Genomic DNA, 22,145 nt, shown 5'->3' on the forward strand with positions numbered 1-22,145 from the left:
CAGTGCGCTGGCCATATGAAAGCTGAACAAAAGTCTGCATTATATTGTATATGTAATTATGTAGGCATGAGACCCTCGGTAGAAAGGAGGCCCCTTTAGGGAGGAGGCCCTCTGTAGAAAGGAGGCCCCCGGGATTCCTCCGCCCCTCCCTTGGCCTAATCCTAGCTACGTGCCTGGTTCCGAAACCGCTAGTTCAGGTCACGTTAGTCATTACGGATTCAAACCCGTCAGCACGGACCGTCAAGACCCTTAGACTGAACGGGTTACCAGTGTCAGTATACGGGTCAGTATACATACGGGTATTTACGGGTCTTTGAGTCACAACCAAAATGAGTCTGCAACGGTAGGTATATTAGCGATACGCGTCATCCGCGATAAGTGAAAACACAGAGCTGCGGCCGTTTGTACCGACACATGATCTTTATTTCAGATTCACGAAGCAAGATCTACACCAATAAGCCAATCACACAATACATAATTGACAAATGACAAAATGGTATTCCGGCCGTTTATAGCAGACAATTTATAGGTCGTCGAAGGCTGCGCTCAGGTGGACGTGGTATACAGATTACGGACAACAGACAGCGATAAGGTGTCTGAGAACAGACAGCGATAAGGTGTCTGAGAACAGACAGCGATAAGGTGTCTGAGAACAGACAGCATTAAGGTGTCTGAGAACAGACAGCGATAAGGCGTCTGACAACAGACAGCGATAAGGTGTCTGACATTTGATAACAGACAGCGATAAGGTGTCTAAGAACAGACAGCGATAAGGTGTCTGAGAACAGACAGCATTAAGGTGTCTAAGAACAGACAGCGCTCAGGTGGTACGGAGAACAGACAGCGCTTAGATGGTACAGAGAACAGACAGCACTCGGGTGGTACAGAGAGCAGACAGCACTAGGGTGGTACAGAGAACATACAGCGTTCAGGTGGTACAGAGAACATACAGCGCTCAGGTGGTACAGAGAACAGACAGCCGTAGTGTGCGATGTACAGATACAGACAGCGTTCAGGTGGTACAGCGGACACCGGCAACCTCTCCAGCTCCACAGTTGTGTCTTTTCCAGCCGAGGTAGTTGCAATTTATCAGAGCTGATTCCGAACCACGACACTCAACGTTATCCATGAAGAAGTTCGCTCCTCGACCAAACGTGGATTTAATTTTTGCGATTCCTGATCTGCAATTGTCAAAAGAATAACCACCCTTCAATGACTGATGGATACTGTTTGACTGATATAATATTCTTGCAATAAAGTGCAGCTGCAACAGCACTATATTGGCTGCGTTACCGGTTACAGTGAGACACAGCATGGCAGATGTGATTTTTGAAGTACGATTTTATTCATAGTTATAAATCATCGTGAGCATAGTTAATTGCACGACCGATTGCATAGTGCATACGTTAATTGGCGACGAACATGAACATCTTAGTTTGCCGGATATATCTACTTTCCCACGGGTTGGGATCCCACGGGCCACGGGTCTGACAGTTGGGATTTTTTCCATGAGAAACGACCCACGGAATTGTCGTCGCTAGCCCTTTTCAACAGGCATGACCTCTAGCCCGATCTATTGACCTGCATATTTTTATAGACCCGACTCGTGGCCATGTCAAATAAGTTTCAAAGCCCGAAATGTTCGTTTGCAGATTATCTGAGGACGTGACGAGACCCTCCCAGCTCCATCCTCCGGTGGACTAGGATCAAAAACAGGATCAGTAGGTATCCTATAGGCCATCTAAGACTCAAGTGACTACCATTCACGGACTTCAGACAGCAGATAGTCTCATAGAGGCCGTTGTAGATTCTGAAGATAGTCCGTCCCGAGTGCGACCTTCATCATTTTCATAAGTGCCCATGAAGAACGGTGCTCATTCGTCTCAGAATGTAGATGGCTTTTTATATGCAAGTACGATTGGCGTGCACTTGCGAAATGCGCTCACAAATCAACGTAAGGTTCAACATTTATCAATATATCGCATCACCAATGTCATCCTTACCAATGCCGGTCGTCAATACCACTAGCTCTTGCAACATATACCAAGACGATCCCAATGGATTTTGACGTTATCAAGTTCTCAATGGATTCATTGAATCAACTTTTGAAGAGGGTTCAAGATCGAGGTAGAATACATAGTTTGGGTCGGGATATTTGAAGGAAGAGGATAGAATGCTCACCTGAAGCCCAACGATTTGCAAATGACCAGAGCGTCGCTGCTTCCCCAGCTGTCGTCACATACGAGACCCCAGGAGCCACCAACTTGTCTCAGTTGGACATTGCCTTCGGCACAGGAAGATCCTCCATCTAGCCGGTATTCATCTGAAAATGGTGTTTTTGTACTGGCTGATCTTCCAGCTGGTTGAATTGCACGCGTGCAATGTGCATCCGACCAATATTAACGGCCATATAATTATTTAAACTGTAAAAACTCACTGACAGTGCAAGAGTTTGTCGTTTGAAACACTTCACTTAACATAACGTGAGCTAAAAACAAGCACTTGCCACCTTTAAAGGAGCAATATGTAGAAGTTATGACAATACTTACAAGAATCTATTGTTCTGGTGATGCAAGAACAAGTCCCTGACGTGCACTCGAGATGTAAATTCGAGTCGCAATCCTGGTCACCCAGGCAGGAGCCATCCATGTTCACTGCTGAAACTGAAGAAGCAGCGGCTTTTTTTGCCATTACAAAAGTAGGTAAACATATTTTTGTATACACAAAAAGCAAGCGAATCAATTTATGGACGAATATGAAGTTACATGAGTACCTACAAATAGGATAATGAAGCTTAATGAGTGATGTTTTCAAACTGTTTTGCTTAAATATAGCCTTTCATGTTGTATTAGGCATATTTAAGCTGTATTAAAACTAAATGTATCTTTAAACTGATCAAATGCTATGCCATCCTATGGGATGCTTTCAGACCCCCATTCGCTTAGTGGGGGCCCTGTCCTTGTGAATCCTTCCATTCAAAAGGCTCTGACTGAACTAGAAAATTAAAATGAAATAGAACAAAAAGCTAGCCTTCCACCCGTTAATATTACTTAACTGACCTAGCCGGCACTCCGTGTTGTTGTGATTCCAGAAGCCGCTGTCACAGGCGCACCTGTCGCTTGTGCAAGAGGCGTTGGATGCCAAAGACTGTAGACAAAGACAAAATCATGCAGTTTAATCAAGAAAATTTGCATCGTTATTAGCTTGATTGTATATTATTTAGGCTAAGCCATCGTTGCATCACTGAAACCTCAGCACACGCCCTACATAGTAGGTCACTCATATAAATCATAACTCATACATACGCCAGTGGCTTCACTTAACATGAAATACGCAAATATGCAGTTGGTTAACCCGCGCCCCGCTGGGGGGGCAGAATCTGCCCCCCCTTCTCCCGTTTTTCGCCAATAACTTCTAAATGCGTTACGCCAGCGACGTCAAACTTCCAGCACCTTATAATACATCAATTTGACACGTTCCCTGAAAATTTCAGCAAAATCCGTCGGAATTTTTTTATTTAGAAAAAGACGTTTTGGTGACATCATGTTCGCCATTTTCGCCTCAAAAATGGCAAAATTTCAAACGCCGCTAACATCTTCGTTTTTAAAGGAATCAAGACGCAAAAAAAAAATATTATATGTGATTTCACTTTGTCTATCAAATGGCTATAGTATCTCGGTTTTTTGAAAAATTTTGGATTTTAACCCAATTTTTGTATAAAAAACTGATTTTTTTGGGAAAATAATTATAAAATCCAAATTTTGAGTGTATAAAAAACACGGAATATATGTCAGAGAAGTGATCTATGTGCACCTACATACCAATTTTCAGAAGAATCGGTTCAAAAATGTGGGAGTTATTCAAAATTTTATGACGTAATGACACACAAAATTTTTGAAAAAATGATTTTTTGGAAGTTATAGACCTCGTACGGAAACAAAAATAGCACCATTCGATTCTCCGTGACAAACTGCATCAGATAGACACCTTTTTAGGCCTTAACAGCCAACTTCAAAATTTGACCTCACTTGACCTGACCTTGACCTGACCTCGACCTGAAGTTTATCCAGGTGTGGTACATATCACTTATTGAGTGTGCCTATTGAATTATATGATTAAAATGACCCATAAAACATGTGTCGTACATGCCCTTTTCTATAGGGGAGAGCGGGGAGAGTTGTATCATGTCCAAGTTGTATCAGGGCGAATTGTGCCAAACTTATCCAATAGATGGCGCTCGTGACACGACCAGCCGACGAGGTTTTCCGGGCGCCATCTTTCCCTGTTCTGTCGTGTGGCTGGGTGGACGCGTCTCAAGGTGAGAGCCGATTTTATGTTTTTTAATGTCATTCTAAAAAAATAAGTTGCAAGAAAATGTGTGGTTTGGGCATTTAGATGTGCACGAATTTGAAAGATCTCCATAGCGGTGGTGAGGGTAGGTTCTAAAGTTGCGTGAGTGAAAATGGATTGCTCCAGCCGTCCGCTGTTTTTGAGCACGAGGATGTTTTTTCCAAGATGGCGGCGAGGTACATGTTGTATCAGAGCCGGGTGGGGTATGTTGTAACATGTATGTATGCATGTATGTATGGGTATGTTGCTTTTGATCGCGAAAGCTAAGCCCTGGCTCGCGTTTGTAAGTAGCTAGTCATTTCGTTCCATTTCGTCACACTCACAATGTGTTGGCTTCTTTGCTCTTAACGGGCCACTTTTGCGTCTAGTCTGTTGATGTTTCGTTCGTTTCGATGTTTCGTTCGGATTGCATTGACCTAAGTTTGGTCTAATAAAAGTGAAGCCTTTGAGCATATACATTGTATTAACCCCATTTAATGTTGTTATGTTCAAAACCAGTAGCAAACACACTCCCTGCCCTGAAATGTGAAATACCTAGTGATACAAATGTGATACAACTCACCCAAGCCATGGGGCAAGTTGTACCAAAAACATTGTTCTATTCGGCAGACCGTAGAAGAAAAACTGGTAGAGGTAGCGGAAAAGTTACTTGGTACAAAAAAGCAGAAGAATCAGGGAAGGAGATAGTATGAAAATAATGGGTTTATCACGGATAGTTACGAGGTAATGGGTCTCTGAGTAAAAACTGATACAACCCACCCCACTCTCCCCTATTTTGTTTTTGGTGACCTGACCTGACCTGACCTGACCTGACCTGACCTTGACCTTAACCTTCGAATGATTATGTATGCAACGAATATTGTCTTGGTAGCCTAAGAACACGTTTTGGGCAATCAGTCTCAGTCCATTCTTCGGCAACTACGGTGCAAGGCTGATAATGTAGAAACTTGCATTTTGTACCCTTGACCTGACCTTGACCTGACCTCTGAACTACTTCAGCAAAAAAAATGGGCTCTTAAGATCCGCCTTGTTGAGAGCTTTCGATTGCCGTTTTTCCCGTCTTTCTATGACCATCGGTTCGGAAGTTAGACAGGGGGGACAGAATCTGCCCCCCCCCCCCCCCAGCAGGGCGCGTACGGCTGAATAGCCCAGCGGGGCAGGGTTAAAGATCAAGCGTTTCAAAGACCAGGTAAGCCAACTTTCAGTTCCATGTCCCTTACTTGTTCCGATAAAGAAACTGCGAAAAAAAATGGTGGCACCATTACCCGGACAGAGCGGAGGAGGCTTACAAAAATTTAGAAAGGCGAGCATTGTTTAGCCCGCGCCCCATATAAACCTTCGCCTCGCTGGGGGATCCAATTTGGCCTCCCTGTGGTTTTTCCTAAATAGCAAGAAAACGGCAGCGCGCAGCGCCACCAAATTTTCAGTACCTTCCCGGGCATCAATTTGACACCTTCACATAAAATTTCAAGTCTGAACTCACCTTAGGTCAGGAGTTATTGAGGTCCAACTGAGGTCATGTTCGAGCAAAAATGAGCAAAAAACATGAAATCTTGAAACGGTCACAAAATTTACAGTTACCAAGCAATTTCAAAATTTATATGGTCATGTAGACAGAAAAGTGGCACTACAAAACTGCTATCTCGGATTTTCAAATTTGGGGGTTTTGACCCACAAAAATTCATAAAATTGATTTTTTTAACGCCAAAAAAATCCCAAAGTTTTCCGAATTTCAAAAAACCCGGAATATATGTGATAGTTCCTACGCTCTTCTATATACATACCAAATTTCAGATCGATACCTCCTTTTTCGCCAAGTTATGCCGAATAAACTGTTCAAAATTGATGACGTCAATTTTTCAAACTCAATTTTGGCAATTCTAGCCCACGTAGGGCAAAACAAAGACCACCATTAAACTCCCCGTGACGAGCTGCATCGAATCGATACCCCTTTTATGCAAAATATCAACTTTGAAATTTGACCTAACTTGACCTGACCTTGACCTGACCTTCACCAGAACATAATCTAAACTGACCCCAAAGGCTACCTGACCCACATAATCGTATTTAGCATCCTCGCAATTTTGCACGTGCAAGGCCCACCGCCCACCCTCTCGCTCGCCCCGTTGTTCGCCCCAAAAGGCGTTATATTGGTATATATAACTATCACCATCGTGATTCTGAGCTTAAATACATCCGACAGACACCTTTTTTGAAAAATTTCAATTTTAGAATTTGACCTTTTTTGACCTGAAAGTGACCTGACCTCAGCTATATTCAACTGAAAATGACCTCAAAGACACAGACGACGCTGATTTCGAAACCTATGGCCTAAATGGACCATAAAACATGTGTCACGTGACCGATGCATGAAAAAATTATCCGTGACCTGGGATGACCTGACCTTGACCTGAAAATCAAAAAGCAGAATTTTTCTACCCTCAGGGTATCTAAAGCATCTATTCAAGAGTGTGCAAACCAAAAATGAGCCTAATCTGACTTCTAAGCCGGCGGCTAGAGCCCAAATAGTGCACGAGACAAAATACTTATAATTTTGACTTTACCTGACCTGTGACGTCATCGGTGACCTCAACGTCAACAAAATAAGGTTTCCCTCATTCGACAGCTTTTTCCGGGGCTATCAAACGCCGTTTGAGTTTTGACAATCGGCCCAGTAGTCTTGGAGTAAGGAGAGGGGGCTATGAACCCCCAATAGGGCTGAATGGGAGTTTTCTATCGGGACCCGCGTATTTTGGAACATGCTACCCAGCCCAGTCGCCCAACTTTGGCGGCCCAAAAGGACACATTCCGTTATAAGGTGGTGTGACAAGCCCGGCCCGGGACCGGGGACAGGGAAATAAAATTTGGGGTGTGAATGGACTGCTTTCGAGGATTGAAGGATTGGAAGTACGAATACCTTAGGTATGAAATTAACCCTCGCATGTGTAGGGGGGTCGCATGGACCCCCTCATGGTTTTTCGCGAATAACTCGCGTAAAAAGCGGCCGATCGCGACGAAACTTTCAGTACCCTCGCATTGATCAATTTTACACCTACCCTGAAAATGTCATGACCCTGACCCAAATGACCTTTGACCTGTGACCTCTTTTCCGAGATCATATTTGGCCGGAATCGCGATACCGCGTATGTCGGCTCGCATTAGCCGCGCGTTTGCAAGCTTTTCGTGCTTTCAAACGTTTAAACATGTGATTTGATGTTGCTCCCATGTATTAGGGTCGGTGTCAAGGTCACCTGAAGGTCAGGTCAGGTCATTGACCTTTGGTATGGTGACCTCGGTTCACTTTTTCGAGTTTTACATGTTTCTAGGCTAGTTTTTGTTTAGCTGAATTCGAATTTAGCAACCATTTGAACATTTACGAAGTAGTTTTGGTGACTTCGTAACATGTTACGAAGCTGTCAGAGGCGGTTGACACGAACTACGAATACCCGTCACGGTTGACCTGACCTGACCTGACCCGACCTGGTCTAAATGCTTAAAGACATCATCTGTGATCAAAACTAACACGATATTCGTGATCAGCGTCCCGAAAAACCCCTTAACAGTCACACTTTACGACTTTCTAACAGGTCCCGATTTTCCCGACTTTGGGTTGTTGACCTGACCTGGAAGGTCAACCAATGACCTAGGACCTTAAAATTGGGTATCATCGGCTTCCTCCCGTCACGGGCAACACGCTCGTTTTTTCCGCGAAGCTCTAGCTCGATCAGGGGCCAAACGGCAAGGGGGGATCCAACCGACCCCCACCCCTTACACATTAGAAGCTGGCAAACGCCGCACACATGCGAGGGTTAAATACTATGCACATGGCGCCAAGGGCGCACACAAGGGGGGCACACGGGCCCGTGCCCTCCCCCCATTCGAGTTGGAGCCCCTTGTCCTTAGACCGCCGAAGACCGTGTAAAAATGAGCTGAAATAATGATTGAAAAGACGAGAAGGGCCCATCTCGTTCCCCAGCAGGCCTATATGAGTGTATAAAATGCCCAGTAGCGCAGCCAGAGTGATTGTGGTGAAATTTCAATGGCCCTCAAAAGGCCTCAAAGGGTCCTCGGATGGCGTCACAGGGTCCTCAGATGGTCTCCAAAGGCCCGCAGTTAGCGTCAAATGGTCTTCATCTGGAATCAAACGGCCCTCAGATGGCCTCAAAGGCCCCCAGATGGCCTTAAAGGGCCCTCAGATGGCCTTAAAGGGCCCTCAGATGGCCTTAGCTCTCAGATGGCCTTAGCCCTCAGATGACCTCAAAGGGCCCTCAGCTAACCGATAGGCGTTATCACTAGTGTATTCGCGGCCATTGGGGCGACGTAAGAAAAGAGGAAAACAACTGGCCCCAAGAACTTTAAATTATCAGTTAGCATGCATCTTTTCCTTAATATGTAGATAATTTACCATTAATTGTTAGAGAAAATTGCATATAAAATCTTCCATTTATGCTTTTTTCATCGTTTGCATAATATGTTCTTTTACTAAGCTAGAAACACTAATTAGAAATAGTTCCCGCATCTCGTCAAGAACAATAGGAAAGGCTTGAAGTGAATAGAATAATTTAAATGGTTTGTAATCTATGTGAAGACACTTCTAAAATTGCCTGTAGAAATATTGAAGGAAAAAGTTCAACTTTTTCACAAGACGGATGTCTATAAACCTATTCAACGTGTGACAACTCAGCCGGTATTTCGTCGCCTGCAGCCAAGCTTTCCCTAGTGACCGATAGAGGCGCTGCTATCGATGTCCGCCCGTGCCGCCTAACGCGTCAAACGAACCTCAGAAGGCCTTAAAGGGCGTCAAAGGGTCCTGAGCTGGCGTCAGAGGTCCCTGGGCTCGTGTCAAACGGCCCTTCGAAGGCCTTCAAGGGTCCTTAGCTGGGGTCAGAGGGCCCCTAGCTGGTGTCAGAGGACCCTCAGCTGGCGCCAAATGGCCATAAGAATGCCTCAAACGGTCCTCAGCTGGGGTCAAGCGGCCCCAAAAAGCCTCAAGGGGCCCTTAGAAGGCCTGAAAGGGCCCTCAGCTGGCGTCAAATGGACCTCAGAAAGCCTAAAAGGGCGTCAAAGGGCCCTGAGCTAGCGTTAGGAGGGCCCCCAGCTGATGTCAAAGGGCCCTGAGCTGGCGTCAGACTTTAAGGGCCCTTAGCCGATGTCAGAGGCCCTCCCCAGTTGGTGTAAGAGGACCCTCAATTGGCGTCTAATGGCCATTAGAAGGCCCCAAACGGTCCTCAGCTGGCGTCCAACGGTCCTCAGCTGACGTCAGGATGCCCTAACAAGGTCTCAAATGCCCCTCGGCTGCTCAAAGGGCCCTTAGAAGGCCTCAAAGGGAACTCAAGAGACGTTAAACGACCCTCAAGAGGCTTGAAATTGAAAGGCCCCTATGCTGGTGACAAAGGGCTCGCACATGACGTCAATAACAGCGTGGTCAAAAACGGGCCTGAGAGATCTTGCCGGCCCCTGGTTATCTGAGGGACTCCAACAGTTACCTCAGTGGCCCCCGTTTAAGGGCGCACACAAGGGGGGGGGGCACACGGGCCCGTGCCCTCCCCCATTCCAGTTGGGGATCTCTGGTCTGTGATCTCGCATCGTATCAGATATGACATTTCATGTCGATGTGCCTAAATAAATATGCGACTATACGTGAAAAAGGAGTGCTGCCCCCGTTCCTACACACCCGGGCCAAACAGTGACCGGCCCCTGCTTCTAGTGCACCCTGGGCCGGTCGGCCGCCAGGTAGTCAGTCGCTGCTCAGGGCTGATTTCTGAGGGACTTTCAAAAATGCTTATTGATTGAATGTTTTAGGTAATAACTAAGATGATTAGGTATATAGTATGTACCGACTCTGAGTTGCATTTGAATAAAAAAACCAGAGTAAAAAATATTGTACATGTTTTGAAAATTAAGCTGGTACCGAAATAATTGTTTTGCCATGCATTGACAAAAGCTCAAGCTTTAACCCTCGCCCGTAAACGGCGATCTGCCACCTTCGCCCATGCAGGGGGGGGGTTGGTGCGACCCCCCCCTTGGCGTTTGAAAACGGAGCGTCGTAGAGCTTAGCGGAAAGGACCAACGGATTGCTCTCGCCGAGATCTCGCGATTGGTGGTATATTTTTTGGTCCTAGGTCAACATTTGACCTACTTTTGACCGGTCAAAGGTCAAATTTTCGGAAAAATAGACTTTTTTCAACTTTCGGCGGCGATTGCGGCAAAACGGTGGGAGATATCGACTTGAAACCTTCACTATCGTGTTCCTTGATCAATTCTCTATCGTTTGGTATGTATTTCGTTTCCCTAGCTCTAAAAATGGCGCGTTGGGAGCGCCGGAAGTCGGCAAGGTCACAGTCGGCGGCAGAAATTCGAAAAATCAAAATTTAAATTTTTGAAATCTGATTGTATTTTTGGATTTGGGAGGTCCATTTGCTCCCTATAGAAGCTAATATTGCTGCATATTCCCATTGAGGTGACAAGAATTAGCAAAATAGTGGTTCGGGCGCTTTTCAAAAATAGTACCGGACGCTGTTCCTCTTGTGACGTCATAGCTCCGTGACCTGACCTGACCCGGTCAAGTTTCTTATACCATATGATAGCCAATACTTGCCCCAACATGCATGGGAAGTTTCATCACGATCCATCAACCGATGTCCGTACCACCGGCAGGAAACCTCGGGCGTTGGCACTCAGTTTGTGAAAATCCGGCCGGAGGCTGTTCCCTTTGTGACGTCATAACTCCGTGACCTGACATGACCCGGTCAAATTTTTTTATCAAAAGATGCGCAAGGTTTGCCCCATAAGGTACCCAAAATTTGGCGGCGCTGCGCGCCGCCGTTTTTGCACTATTTCCGAAAAACCTCAGGGGGGGGTTGCACCAACCCCCCCCCCTACATGGGCGAGGGTTAAGCAAACCGAAATATAACCCCATTGGCCGTTTTTTTTTTTTGGGGGGGGGGCCTTCGGCATGGGAGGGGGGCCCAGTTCGCAGGTCGTGCCCCTCCCATTCAAAAATGCTATGTGCGCGCCATGATGGCGCACTGCGCAAGCACTAGAAAGATGTCAAAAAAGTTAAACACAATCAGTTCGAAGTGTTTCTATGACACTGTTCCTTCAATCAGTCACCTACCTGGCAGTCGGCGTGCTCCAAACAAGGTTCCGCTAGGCGGGAGTGCTGACGACAGCGGAAATCGGACACCCGCCGGTAGCCGTCTCTGCACACACACACGCCTCCGGCGCACGTCGCTTCGGGCATCTGCCTGGAGCAGTCTGTCCTCTGGCTGCACTGCTGGCCCAGCACTATCCCTGAGGGAGTAGCATCACGGCAGTCAGCGAGCAGTCCTGGCTACACAGCTGGCTCAGCACTGCAGGCCCAGCAGCACTATCCCTGAGGGAGTAGCATAACGGCAGTCAGCGAGCAGTCCTGGCTACACAGCTGGCTCAGCTGAGTCAGCAGTGTAGCCAGGCTCCCACTCTCTCTGTGAGAACAGGAGCACGGCAGTCGGCGAGCGAGCAGTCCTTGGACCAGCCTACTTCAGAAGCTGCATTTTTTGTTCTTCCATATGCTCATAAGATAAACAAGAGTTATTGTTAAGGTCTGGCTACACTATGTATGTGTTTTCTGCGTGCGTTCTTTGCGGTTTTGCGTTTTTTTTTGCGAATTATCGTTCTATAGTTCGTTTTTTAACTTTGCCCCTCACTGTAAACGTCTCTTTGAACACAGCACGGGAATTGCTAGCTGAATTACTGAGAAAACTGCAGTTAGCGCACATTGTATTGTAGATATGAATAATATTTTCAAAATAAGTTTTGAACACCGACAATTTAACGTTATGTTAAGCACCGTGCAATTTATTTATTAGTTCAGACATAATTCCTGAGAAGTCGTCTATCCCCGTGGGGCTGTAGGTATTGGCAACTACGAGCTACGAGTTTGTGAAATACCTAGTACCTATTTAATAAATTTGATGAAATTGATCGTCTATGAAATCTGGTCAAATCAATGTGCGCCAACCAGTTTTCCCAGTAATTCAGCTAGCAATTCTTGTGCTGTGTTCAAAAAGACGTTTACAGTGAGGGGCAAACTTAACCCGGCCGGGCCCGGGGGGCAATCCCGACCACCGCAGCCCGGGGAGGGGCGTTTTTCGCCCCCCCCCCCCTGTCTAACTCCGTAAATAAGAGAGTTACGGAAACAAAAGCGATACCAAACGAAAGGTCCTTAGGAGACGATTCTAAAGCATCTAAAATTTTTGACCTCAGGTCAATTTTCAAGGTCAGAGGTCAAGGTCAAAGGGAAAAACCGGCACATGTGTAGCGATCTCAAAGTAAGCGTTCTAGAGGGCGGCAGGATGCATCAAACCGGCAAAATTGGGTGTCAAACGAAAGAAGACAATCTGAGAATTTCGAAACTGTGCTCAAAATCAAAAGTTAAGGTCAAGGTAACGCTCAAAATTGACCTCAAACTTTGCACTTTTTCGTACATCTTGCGTGCTCACATGAGGTCAACATAAAACTTGACCTTTTCCAAACAAAATATATGTATCATTCGACGCGGCTTGACAAGACGAATGCGATGGTACCACTGCCGAAGCTCTAGGACCATTTTTGTCGAAGTTATTTGCGAAAAACTAAACCCACATTTCGGGGTCGTTGACCTGACCTCTGACCTCAGGTCACCAAAACTATTTTTCTATTTTTCTCTAGGTCAAACGCTACACAACCGTGCTCGTTATTTGTCTTTATCTCTAAAATTCTATTTTTAGCAGCTATTTGAAGTTTGCGTCTGTGACGCCGAAGTTTGCCGTGCAGGGGTCTAGAAAAATCGACCCTGTGACGTCATCAAGGGGGCTAGGCCCAAACTTTTTACTTCAGAAGATGTCAAATTGATTGGAGAAAAGGTACTGAAAGTTTCGCTTTCCTATCCCTAAGCGTTCGGGAGCTATCGCAAATATTCGCCAGGGGGGGGGGGGCGAAAAACGCCCCCCGCCGGGCCCGCGAGGGTTAAAAAAACGAAATATAGAAAAGTTATAAATAATATAACGTTAACATTAGTTAGATACAAAACTTTATGTAACTCTTATACCGAGTTACATAATAGGTTAGGTCCGGCGACCTAACAATAATAACAATAACAATATTACAATGACAATGATAACAATGACCTAACAATAACAATAGGTCCGGCGAGGGTTAACTAAAATTGAATATAAAAAAACATCACAAAAACGTAATATCGTCTTTTTCTAGAACAATTTTACGCAATTAACACGTAAACCGCAAAACACGCACGAAGAAAACGTATAGTGTAGCCAGACCTTTACATGCACATTTAAATAAATAAGTGACGATGTCATTTACGCTTTTTATGCATCGGTGTTTTGATAGAAACTGACGTGCACATATACATGAATACGCAGGTTCTCCCTTACTAGGTATGTGGTCGACGGCAGCCAGAATGGCTGCCAGCTGGTCCTGGACAGCTGCTGAGCTGTTGTTAGCAGCTGCTGACCGGAGCAGCGCTGCCTCCATCCGGTCGGAGAGAGCTGTGCGGGACACCTCAGCAGCATCGAACTGGGCATCGAGGGCGGACGACAGGCCGCTCTGTGACTCGCTCAGGCTGGCGAGCCTGCTGCTCGTCGCGTTCCGCCAGTGCTGCAGGCCGTGGATTTGACCTAGTGTGTCCTGAACTGCGTCGAACTGATTAGAGACCTCGGAGTGAAGCTGCGTCAGGCCCTCAAGGCTGGCTGGAGGGTCACTTTGTGACTGAACTAAGCGGTCAAGCCGGCTGGCAGTTTCAGCTTGTCCTTGAGCTATGCTGTCCAAGAGGCTGACAGTTTCAGCTTGTGACTGTTCCAGCCTTTCGACAGTTTCAGCTTGTGACTGCTCCAACCTTTTGACAGTCTCAGCTTGTGACTGTTCCAGCCTTTTGACTGTTTCAGCTTGTGACTGCTCCAGCCTTTCGGCAGTTTCAACTTGAGACTGTTCAATGGCACCCAGCCTCGTCTCCAGGTCGGTATGTTGTCTCCGCTGCTCGAGCTGCGAGTCGTGAATGAGCTCCAGACGGCTAGAGACGGCCGATAGCCCTGACTGGAGTTCCGCCAGCGATTTGGCCAGCTCGGCCAGCGGCCCGGCCGTGGCGGCGCGGCCCGCTGATCGGTAAAACCCATCTAGTGCCGCTATCACCTGATCCAGCGACACATCCTGCTCCTCAGGCGAGTCCGGCTCTTCGGAGGGTCCCTTGGTGGAAGTTGGTTCTTCGGAGGGTCCTTCGGAGGTAACCATCGTGATCGGCCCTTCAGAAGGGCCCTCAGTGGTAACCGCTTCTTTTGAGGGTGCCTCGGTGGTAACAGCTTCTTTGGAGGGTCTCTCGGTAGAAGTCAGCTCTTCAGAACGTCCGTCGGTGATAGACGGGTCTTCGGCTGGTACCTCAGTGCCGGACGCCCCCGGATGAAGCACTCGCGACTCCGACCCCGACTCGAGCACTGCAGTGACGGCGGCCGGGGGTGTCGTGGTGAGAGGCTCCGAGCTGACCTGGCTCAGCGCGCACGCCAACAGGAGCACCGGCACCAGCATGGTGGTCAACGGAGGAGCTCGGGCCGACTGGCGATCAGCGCGGTAAGCTGGAGCGCTGGTCACATCGGCAGGCCGACAGTGTTTATACACATCTGGTCGGTGGCCCCGACATTCCGACCTGATGATAGCATGCTTTGGCCCCAGTGTTTATTGGAAATTCAGGATTGAGGTTGTGGAACGCTGTAGGGACTTACCCAGCGGTATACACTCCCTAATACGATTTGAATAGACATGACTTAACCCTCACCGGACCTATTGGTTTTCTACATACGCGCCGGCCGAGGGGGGGGGGGGGGCGGGTACGACCCCCCCTCGCCGTTTCGCCCCTGGTGGAGCTAGCGCGTGGCGGAAAAAAAACGAGCGTGTGCGCCGTTACGAGACGCAGAGATTGGTACCCCATTTTAAGGTCCTAGGTCAACCGGTGACCTCTGAGGTCAGGTCAAGTGCCCCAGGGTACGGTTCAGGTTTTGGTGAATAACTTCGCAAAAAACGGCCGCAGAGCCGCGATTTTGGCAGCATCGTGTTCGCCTCGCTCAGGCGCGTCGAATGATATGCTTTTTGTTCGGGTCAGGTCAAGTTAGGATGTTGACCTCAGGTCAAGGTCAGGTCAGCACCCCCAGGTCACGAAGTTGGTCGAAAGAGGTCATGTCGCATATCATTCGATTCGGCAGGTCTTCCTGAGTCCATTGGTGGCTTTCTCGACTCGCTAGCTCAATTTGGTCGGGAGTTATTGACGAAAAACTAATATGACCTTGATGACGTCATAAATGACGTCACGGAAGCTCAACATTGCAAAAGTGACGCATCTAACCTTGCAAGGAGTGCATCAAATCACGATTCTGTGTGCTTGAGATAGTTGGAGATCGTTTCCGGCGCCAGAATAGCAGTTTTCATTTTTCCCCATTGACTTATAATGGTGAGGTCACGAAAATGACCTGACCTCATATGACCTTTAGGGAAAATCCGAGATATACAAGTTGTGAGACTCATAATGGATACTAGATCCTGCAAGTTTCATTTCCCTGTGACATCTCCTCTGGCGGTGAGGGCGTTGCGAAGTTGCGACATCTGAAGACCGTGCAGAGGTTCACTTATGACGTCATAGGTCAGTGACCTGACCTGACCCAAAATGCAGTTGGTGTCAAAAGATGCGGCTTGGATCAAAGGTCAGGTATGCCAAGTTTCAGCTCTCTATCGCCAGTGTGTTCGGAGCTATTGCGAAAAACCCTATGGGGGGCGGCACCCGCCCCCCCCCCCCCCCCTCGGCCGGCGAGGGTTAACCCGCGCACCGACAGGGGTCTGCGCCAACTTCGTACCGACGGGGGGGGGGGCGGATGACCGCCCCCCCCCTGAGATCTCGAGAACGAAGCAAGATAGCGACAAGCGGTAAACGGCATCGGATACGCACGGCCAAGATCTACAATTTTTACTAAGGTCATTTTCAGGTCAGGTCAAAGATGACGTCACAGGGGTCGAAAAAGTCAAAATGGCGGCGCTAGATATGGAGAGAGTTTTTCTCGAATAACTTTCGAATTAGTCAAGATAGGAACAAACTAAGGGCATCATCGTGATCTTCTCGTCAATCCGCATCGAATGATATATATGTTGACCTCGAAAGGTCAAGGTCAAAGGTTGACCTCAGGTCACGTGACCTCGAGGTCATCATGTATATCATTCGATGCGTCTTGACGAGCTGAACACAATGAGACCATCCACGCGTCTGTATCTTGTTCCTGTACGGAGTTATTGGCCAAAAACCTTTGGTGACCTTTGATGACGTCACATGACCTCACAGCTGCCCAACAGCAAAACAGACCTCAAGGTAGTGAAGGTTGATCGTATATGAAGTCATGTATGGTATATGGGGCCATTCCGACCCGTTTTAGTGGTAAAAACAGGGAGTTGATTTTTCCCCCATTGACTTATAATGGGGAGGTCGCGAAATTGACCTGACCTTAGGTCACCGATATCAAAATTCCGAGATATACAAATTGTAGCTACTAATGACCTAATAATATCCTGTGAGTTTCAAAGGCCTCCGACATCTACTGTAGCTCTGGCACGGTGACAAAGTTAAAAAAGTGACTTGAGGTTGGGTCATTCAAAGTGACCTGGTGACCTGACCTTAAAAGGTAGGAGGTTCAAACTTGCACACCATGTGTAAAATTGATGAGGTTATAGTCACACCAAATTTCGCGGCGCTACGCGCCGCGGTTTTCCCGCTATTCGCGAAAAACCTCAGGGGGGCGGATATCCGCCCCCCCCCGTCGGTGCGCGGGTTAAACCGCGCCCCGTAGTGTGGGGCCGAAACGCCCCCCTCCCCCCGTTCTTTTCCGTTGATATCTTATAAGCGACTGCCGATATCGTCATCAAACTTTCAGGATACCTCCAGGCATCCATTTTACACATATGTGACCAAAAATTTCCAGAGGCTATGGTAGGTTGGCCGCAAATGACGTCAGAATGACGCCATGTTCTGCCATTTTCAACCAAAAAAATGTTTCGCGGGAAGAGCTGTGAGGGCTACAGATGTGATTGTGAAGGGAAAAATGAGAAAGACATAAAAGGTGTAGAATCAATAGGGCTATAAAACTGCTGTCTCGGATTTTTTTAACCCTCGCCCGCACATGGGGGGTGGTTGCCCCCCCCCCCCCAGGTAGTCTTCCTGCTCTGCACTCAACATTTTTAGAGCTAGAAGGCTGATTTTTCGTATATCTGCTCCTCTATCCTTATTTAATGTCCACTGAAAATTTCAAGTTTCTGTGATTTCTGGTTTCGAAGATATGACCTTGTTTTTCAGGTCATGTCATGACCAAAATGGCCAATTCTCAACATCTTGCGTTTGCCATGGGCCTTGTGAGCTTTTGACACCTTGATTTCGGCCTTTTTTGCCAGTCTTACCTCCCACCTATCATGGAACATGTTGTTCGGCGATGTACAGGTGTCAAGGTCAGGATCAAGGTCAACCTAGGTCATCTAAGATAATTGCGTTTTAGGCAAGCTCAATTTAGGTACTTTTTGTGAAGTTTTTTTGACTGCATTTTTGGTAAAAGCTTCTCAGATCATGATTTCATGAAATATGGACACAAAAACAATCGGTGCACACATCAGTATGCACACAGACACACACAGACATACAAACACATATAATTGACCTCGACCTAACTTGATCTGAAATGACCTCAGCAGCAAAAATCTGGTCGGGTAGTGTGACAAAGAGGTTCTAGCTGGGGCATTCCACGATAGATCGTACCACTTTTCTCCAATTTGACACCCTCATCTCTCGGAATTTGACGAGAATTGGTCTCAGGGGTAATCAGGGGCTCTGAATCCACCTGTAACAATTTCAGGCTTATCAGATAAGTATTTTTTTAGTTATGGTGTATAACATTTCTTGGATCTTGCTTTGCAGCGCTAAGTTTGGCGGGCTGTAACTCTAAGACGGATTATTCAAATGCCAAATGTTATATAACATTGAACTTGCAATGAAACAGAGATTAATATGTATTTTTGAAATTTCGAAAAATACGCTATTTTTGATATATGACATATCGAGTTTTCTTTCATTAGTATTTTTTGGACTTTGGGACCAAATTTTTTTGAATTTTTATTTCTTTAAAAAAATATTTGGCTCATTGTTAAGAAGTATGCAAAAAATTAGGAAGGTGTTCTTTCTATAAATGTATTTATTTTACGTCACGATAACGGTTTCGAATAGTGATTTCGGGAGGGGAGCTTACAAATGGCGTGGTAAAGCTGCCTAGTGACATCACGGGTTACTGAAATTTCAATTCAAGTCTGAGTCATCTGAAAAAAGTGAAAGGAGGGTTCATTCAACCCTCTTTCCTATAAGCGCGAGGGCGAAAAAGGCTGTTTGGTTCTGACATTGTTTTGGACGCCAATGACCATAGCTGTCCGAGATGAAAGTTACAGGACGCATACATGGTGTCCTCCAGAGGTCTCACAACTTGTATATCTGGGAATTTTTCAAGGTTACATGAGGTCAGGTCGGTCACGTGACATCACTGTTATAAATCAATGGGGAAATATAAAAACTGTTATTTTGACGCCGAGAATGATCTAAAACTATCCCACGTACATGGTATCGTGATTTCATGCACTCCTTGCAAAGTCCAATGCTTTACTTTTGCATTGTTAACCTTGCGTGACGTCATTTATGACGTCACTAGGGTCGTACGAGTTTTTCGTCAATAACTCCCGATCAAATGGAGCTAGAGAGTCGGGAAAGCCACCAATGGACTCGGGAAGACCTTCCGAATCGAATGATATGCCATATGATACCCTTTGCCCAGCTTCGTGACCTGAGGGGCTCTGACCTGACCTTGACCCGAGGTCAACTACTTAAGTTGACCTCACCCTAGCAAAAAGTATACCATTCGATGCACCTGAGCTAGGCGAACACATTGATGCCAAAATCGCGGCTCTGCGGCCATTTTTTTGCGAAGTTATTTACTAAAAACCGAACCCGTAACTTCAGTCACGTGACCTGACCTCAGACGCTACCGGTTAATCTGAGACCTTAAAATCGGGTACCAATCGCTGCGACTTGTAACGGCACACACGCTCGTTTTTTCCGCGAGGCTCTAGCTCTATTAGAAGCGAAACGGCGCGCTGGGGTCGTATCAACCCCTCCGAAACCCATTTTGTTTGCGGGAAAATGAGGAACTTATAGAAAGAACACCTTTCTAATTTTTTGCATGTCGATTTGCAATGACATGAAGATTATTTTGAAAAAAATAAAAATGTGAAAAATTTTGGTCCCAAAAGTCATTAGAGGCAAATGAAAAAAGATTAAGGTTTTTGCTCAACAATGAAATTTTTTCTTTGGAATTTTTAAATAATAATATTAATTTTTGATTCATTGCAAGCTTAGTGTTGTTTACTTTTTGTTGGTTGCTTAACCCGTTCTTGAATTATAGGCCATCAAACTCACCGCTACATACCGAAGTTAAAAACATGTAATGCAATATAACTCAAAAAGTTTTGATCTGAGAAGTCTGATATTTTGCCAGGCGTCTTTGGGGCCTATGTTTACCCCTAGGACCGATTTTCATTAAAATCTGAGAGATGAGGGTGACGGGCCTGGTACGATCTATCGTGGAATGCCCCAGCTGGCTTGGCACCAGAAAACAGCATCGTCATCGGTAAATGATAAGCAGCGCACTTGATATCCAACGGTGACCCAAAACAGCAACATTTTTTAGTTTGACCTAAGCTGGAAGGTCAATGACTGACCTGAGAAGCTAAAACTGGGTATCATTGGATTCGGCTCTTCCTAAAGAATCTTTTTGGTCTTTACCGCTAAGCTCTACCTCCAACAGGAACGAAATGACGCGGGGGGTGGCAACCCCCCCCCCCCCATGTGCGTTCTAGGATGGGAAAATGGCATGTGCGGGCCAGGGTTAACCCGGCACCGCCTGGGCTATTTCCGTACCCACATCAGCCTGGGGGGGGTCGGATCCGACCCCCCCCCCCTGTTATCTCGAGAACCAATGGTCGTATCGAGCCCCGCGAGGCGGCGTTCGAAAGGTCTCTACGAGACCTTCCCAAAGCACTCTTAAGATTTTAAGATTGAGGTCAACTTTCGGGTCAAGGTCAGGTCAAAGGTCAAATTCAGGGGTTTTGCATGATTAGGCTTACGGACAGCGGAATCGATAGCTGCTGCTCGAAACTCACCACAAATGACCTCAAAGACCTAGTGAAGGTACCATGTGCGTATAGGGGTCATACTAAGTACGGGTCAAGGTCAGGTCAGGTCACGAAAGGTCACGGTTTTCACTTTCTGCTACATGGGCGTGCGACACATGTTTTATGGCTTATTTTTGACGCCAAATCCGATGGTAATGGTTATATGTGACCCCAAGTCACTGTGCTGGTGATAAGTGTGCATTGAAAGCATGAAAAATCGTTTATACCATACATAACTAAACGAGGGCTAAGAAAAAAAGTCAATTTTTCAACTTTTTATTTTTGACATAAAAATGCACTTTTCTAGACCAGCTTTGTCCCAGGAATCTAGTGGTGCCATTTGTTTTCACATGCGATGTTCAGAAGTGCCTCTAATTCGCGAAAATGCTGATGACGTCACCATGCCCTATGCATGTTGGAGCTATTTTTTACAATTTGGGGGTCAAAAATCAAGATAGAAAGTTGAAATTTGGGACATCTAATGTTCTAATAGAGCTCTATAACATATATTCCGTTTTTTTGGAAATTCTCAAAATTTTGGATTTTATTAGCTGTTTTCCAAAAAATATAGTTTTTTGAATTTTTAGGGGTGAAAAACGCATTTTATGGAAAATCCGAGATAGCCATTTTAAAGAACTCGTTGAGCTGCGTCTTTTCATGTCCTTAATTTGCAATTTGCTTAAAACCTCGATTTTTGGCGATTTTTTAAACATTTACCATTTTTTGACTGAAAACGCCATGTAGTTACATCACTAAAATCGATATATCTCAGAAATTTTTGAACATTTTTTCTTTAAAATTGCACAGGAGACGTCAAATTGATGTGGTAGAAGGTATGCGAAGTTTCAAGTTGATAGCGCAAGCGGTTCATGAGTTATTCAAGAAAAACGGAGGGGGGGGGGTCGGATCCGACCCCCCCCCCAGGCGGTCGCGGGTTAATGTTTGGATTTTGACCCCCAAAAATTAAAAAAGTAATTTTTGGGATATATTTGCCCAAAAAAATCCCAAAAGCTTTTGGAACTAAAAAAACGGAATATATATGATAGTCCCCTGCCTTCTATCCACATACCAAATTTCAGATTGATGCCTCTTTTTTGGCCAAGTTATAGCGAAAACACTGCTCAAAATTACAGGGTGTCCCAAAATTAATGTCGCACCCTCCCACAACCTTTATTTTGCCTTCTACGGCGCAATATCAACATACTTCGCCGGTGCTGGCTCCCAGACCATCTTGGCTACATTTTAGTCACGTGACCTTCGAATTTTTGTGACCCTGACCAGTGACCGGTCAAGGGGTGTATGGAGGTCATTTCCGGGGCAGTACCCAGCGCGCGCGGACCAGGTGTCCAGGATGGCAAAACTGCAAAACAAATCGTTCCACAGTGGGGCAGTCGGCATTGTTGCCGCCTGCCGGCGGATGACCCACGGCCAGGTCGCCGAGGCACTGGGCATGAGTTGCCGCAAGATTTGGCGCTGATTGTCACACGACAGAAGCGGATAGACGCTTGAGAACAAGCTAGGTCGCG

General features: G+C 46.3%; 1 protein-coding gene across 1 annotated transcript; it reads right to left on the reverse strand.

Moving 5' to 3' along the window:
• Positions 1-393: 393 nt before the first annotated feature.
• LOC122373812 (dynactin subunit 1-like) lies at positions 394-14,936 on the reverse strand. Its single transcript, XM_043352185.1, has 6 exons — positions 13,767-14,936; positions 11,468-11,643; positions 3,060-3,147; positions 2,550-2,663; positions 2,182-2,323; positions 394-1,181 (listed from the first exon to the last, which is right to left on the reverse strand). The coding sequence occupies exons 1-6, from the start codon at positions 14,908-14,910 to the stop codon at positions 1,013-1,015; spliced, it is 1,833 nt and encodes a 610-aa protein (XP_043208120.1). The 5' UTR covers positions 14,911-14,936; the 3' UTR covers positions 394-1,012.
• Positions 14,937-22,145: the final 7,209 nt, after the last annotated feature.

This window comes from Amphibalanus amphitrite, unplaced genomic scaffold, assembly GCF_019059575.1.
Source record: "Amphibalanus amphitrite isolate SeventyFive unplaced genomic scaffold, NRLGWU_Aamphi_draft 001554F_arrow, whole genome shotgun sequence".
Classification (NCBI taxonomy): Eukaryota; Metazoa; Arthropoda; class Thecostraca; order Balanomorpha; family Balanidae; genus Amphibalanus; species Amphibalanus amphitrite.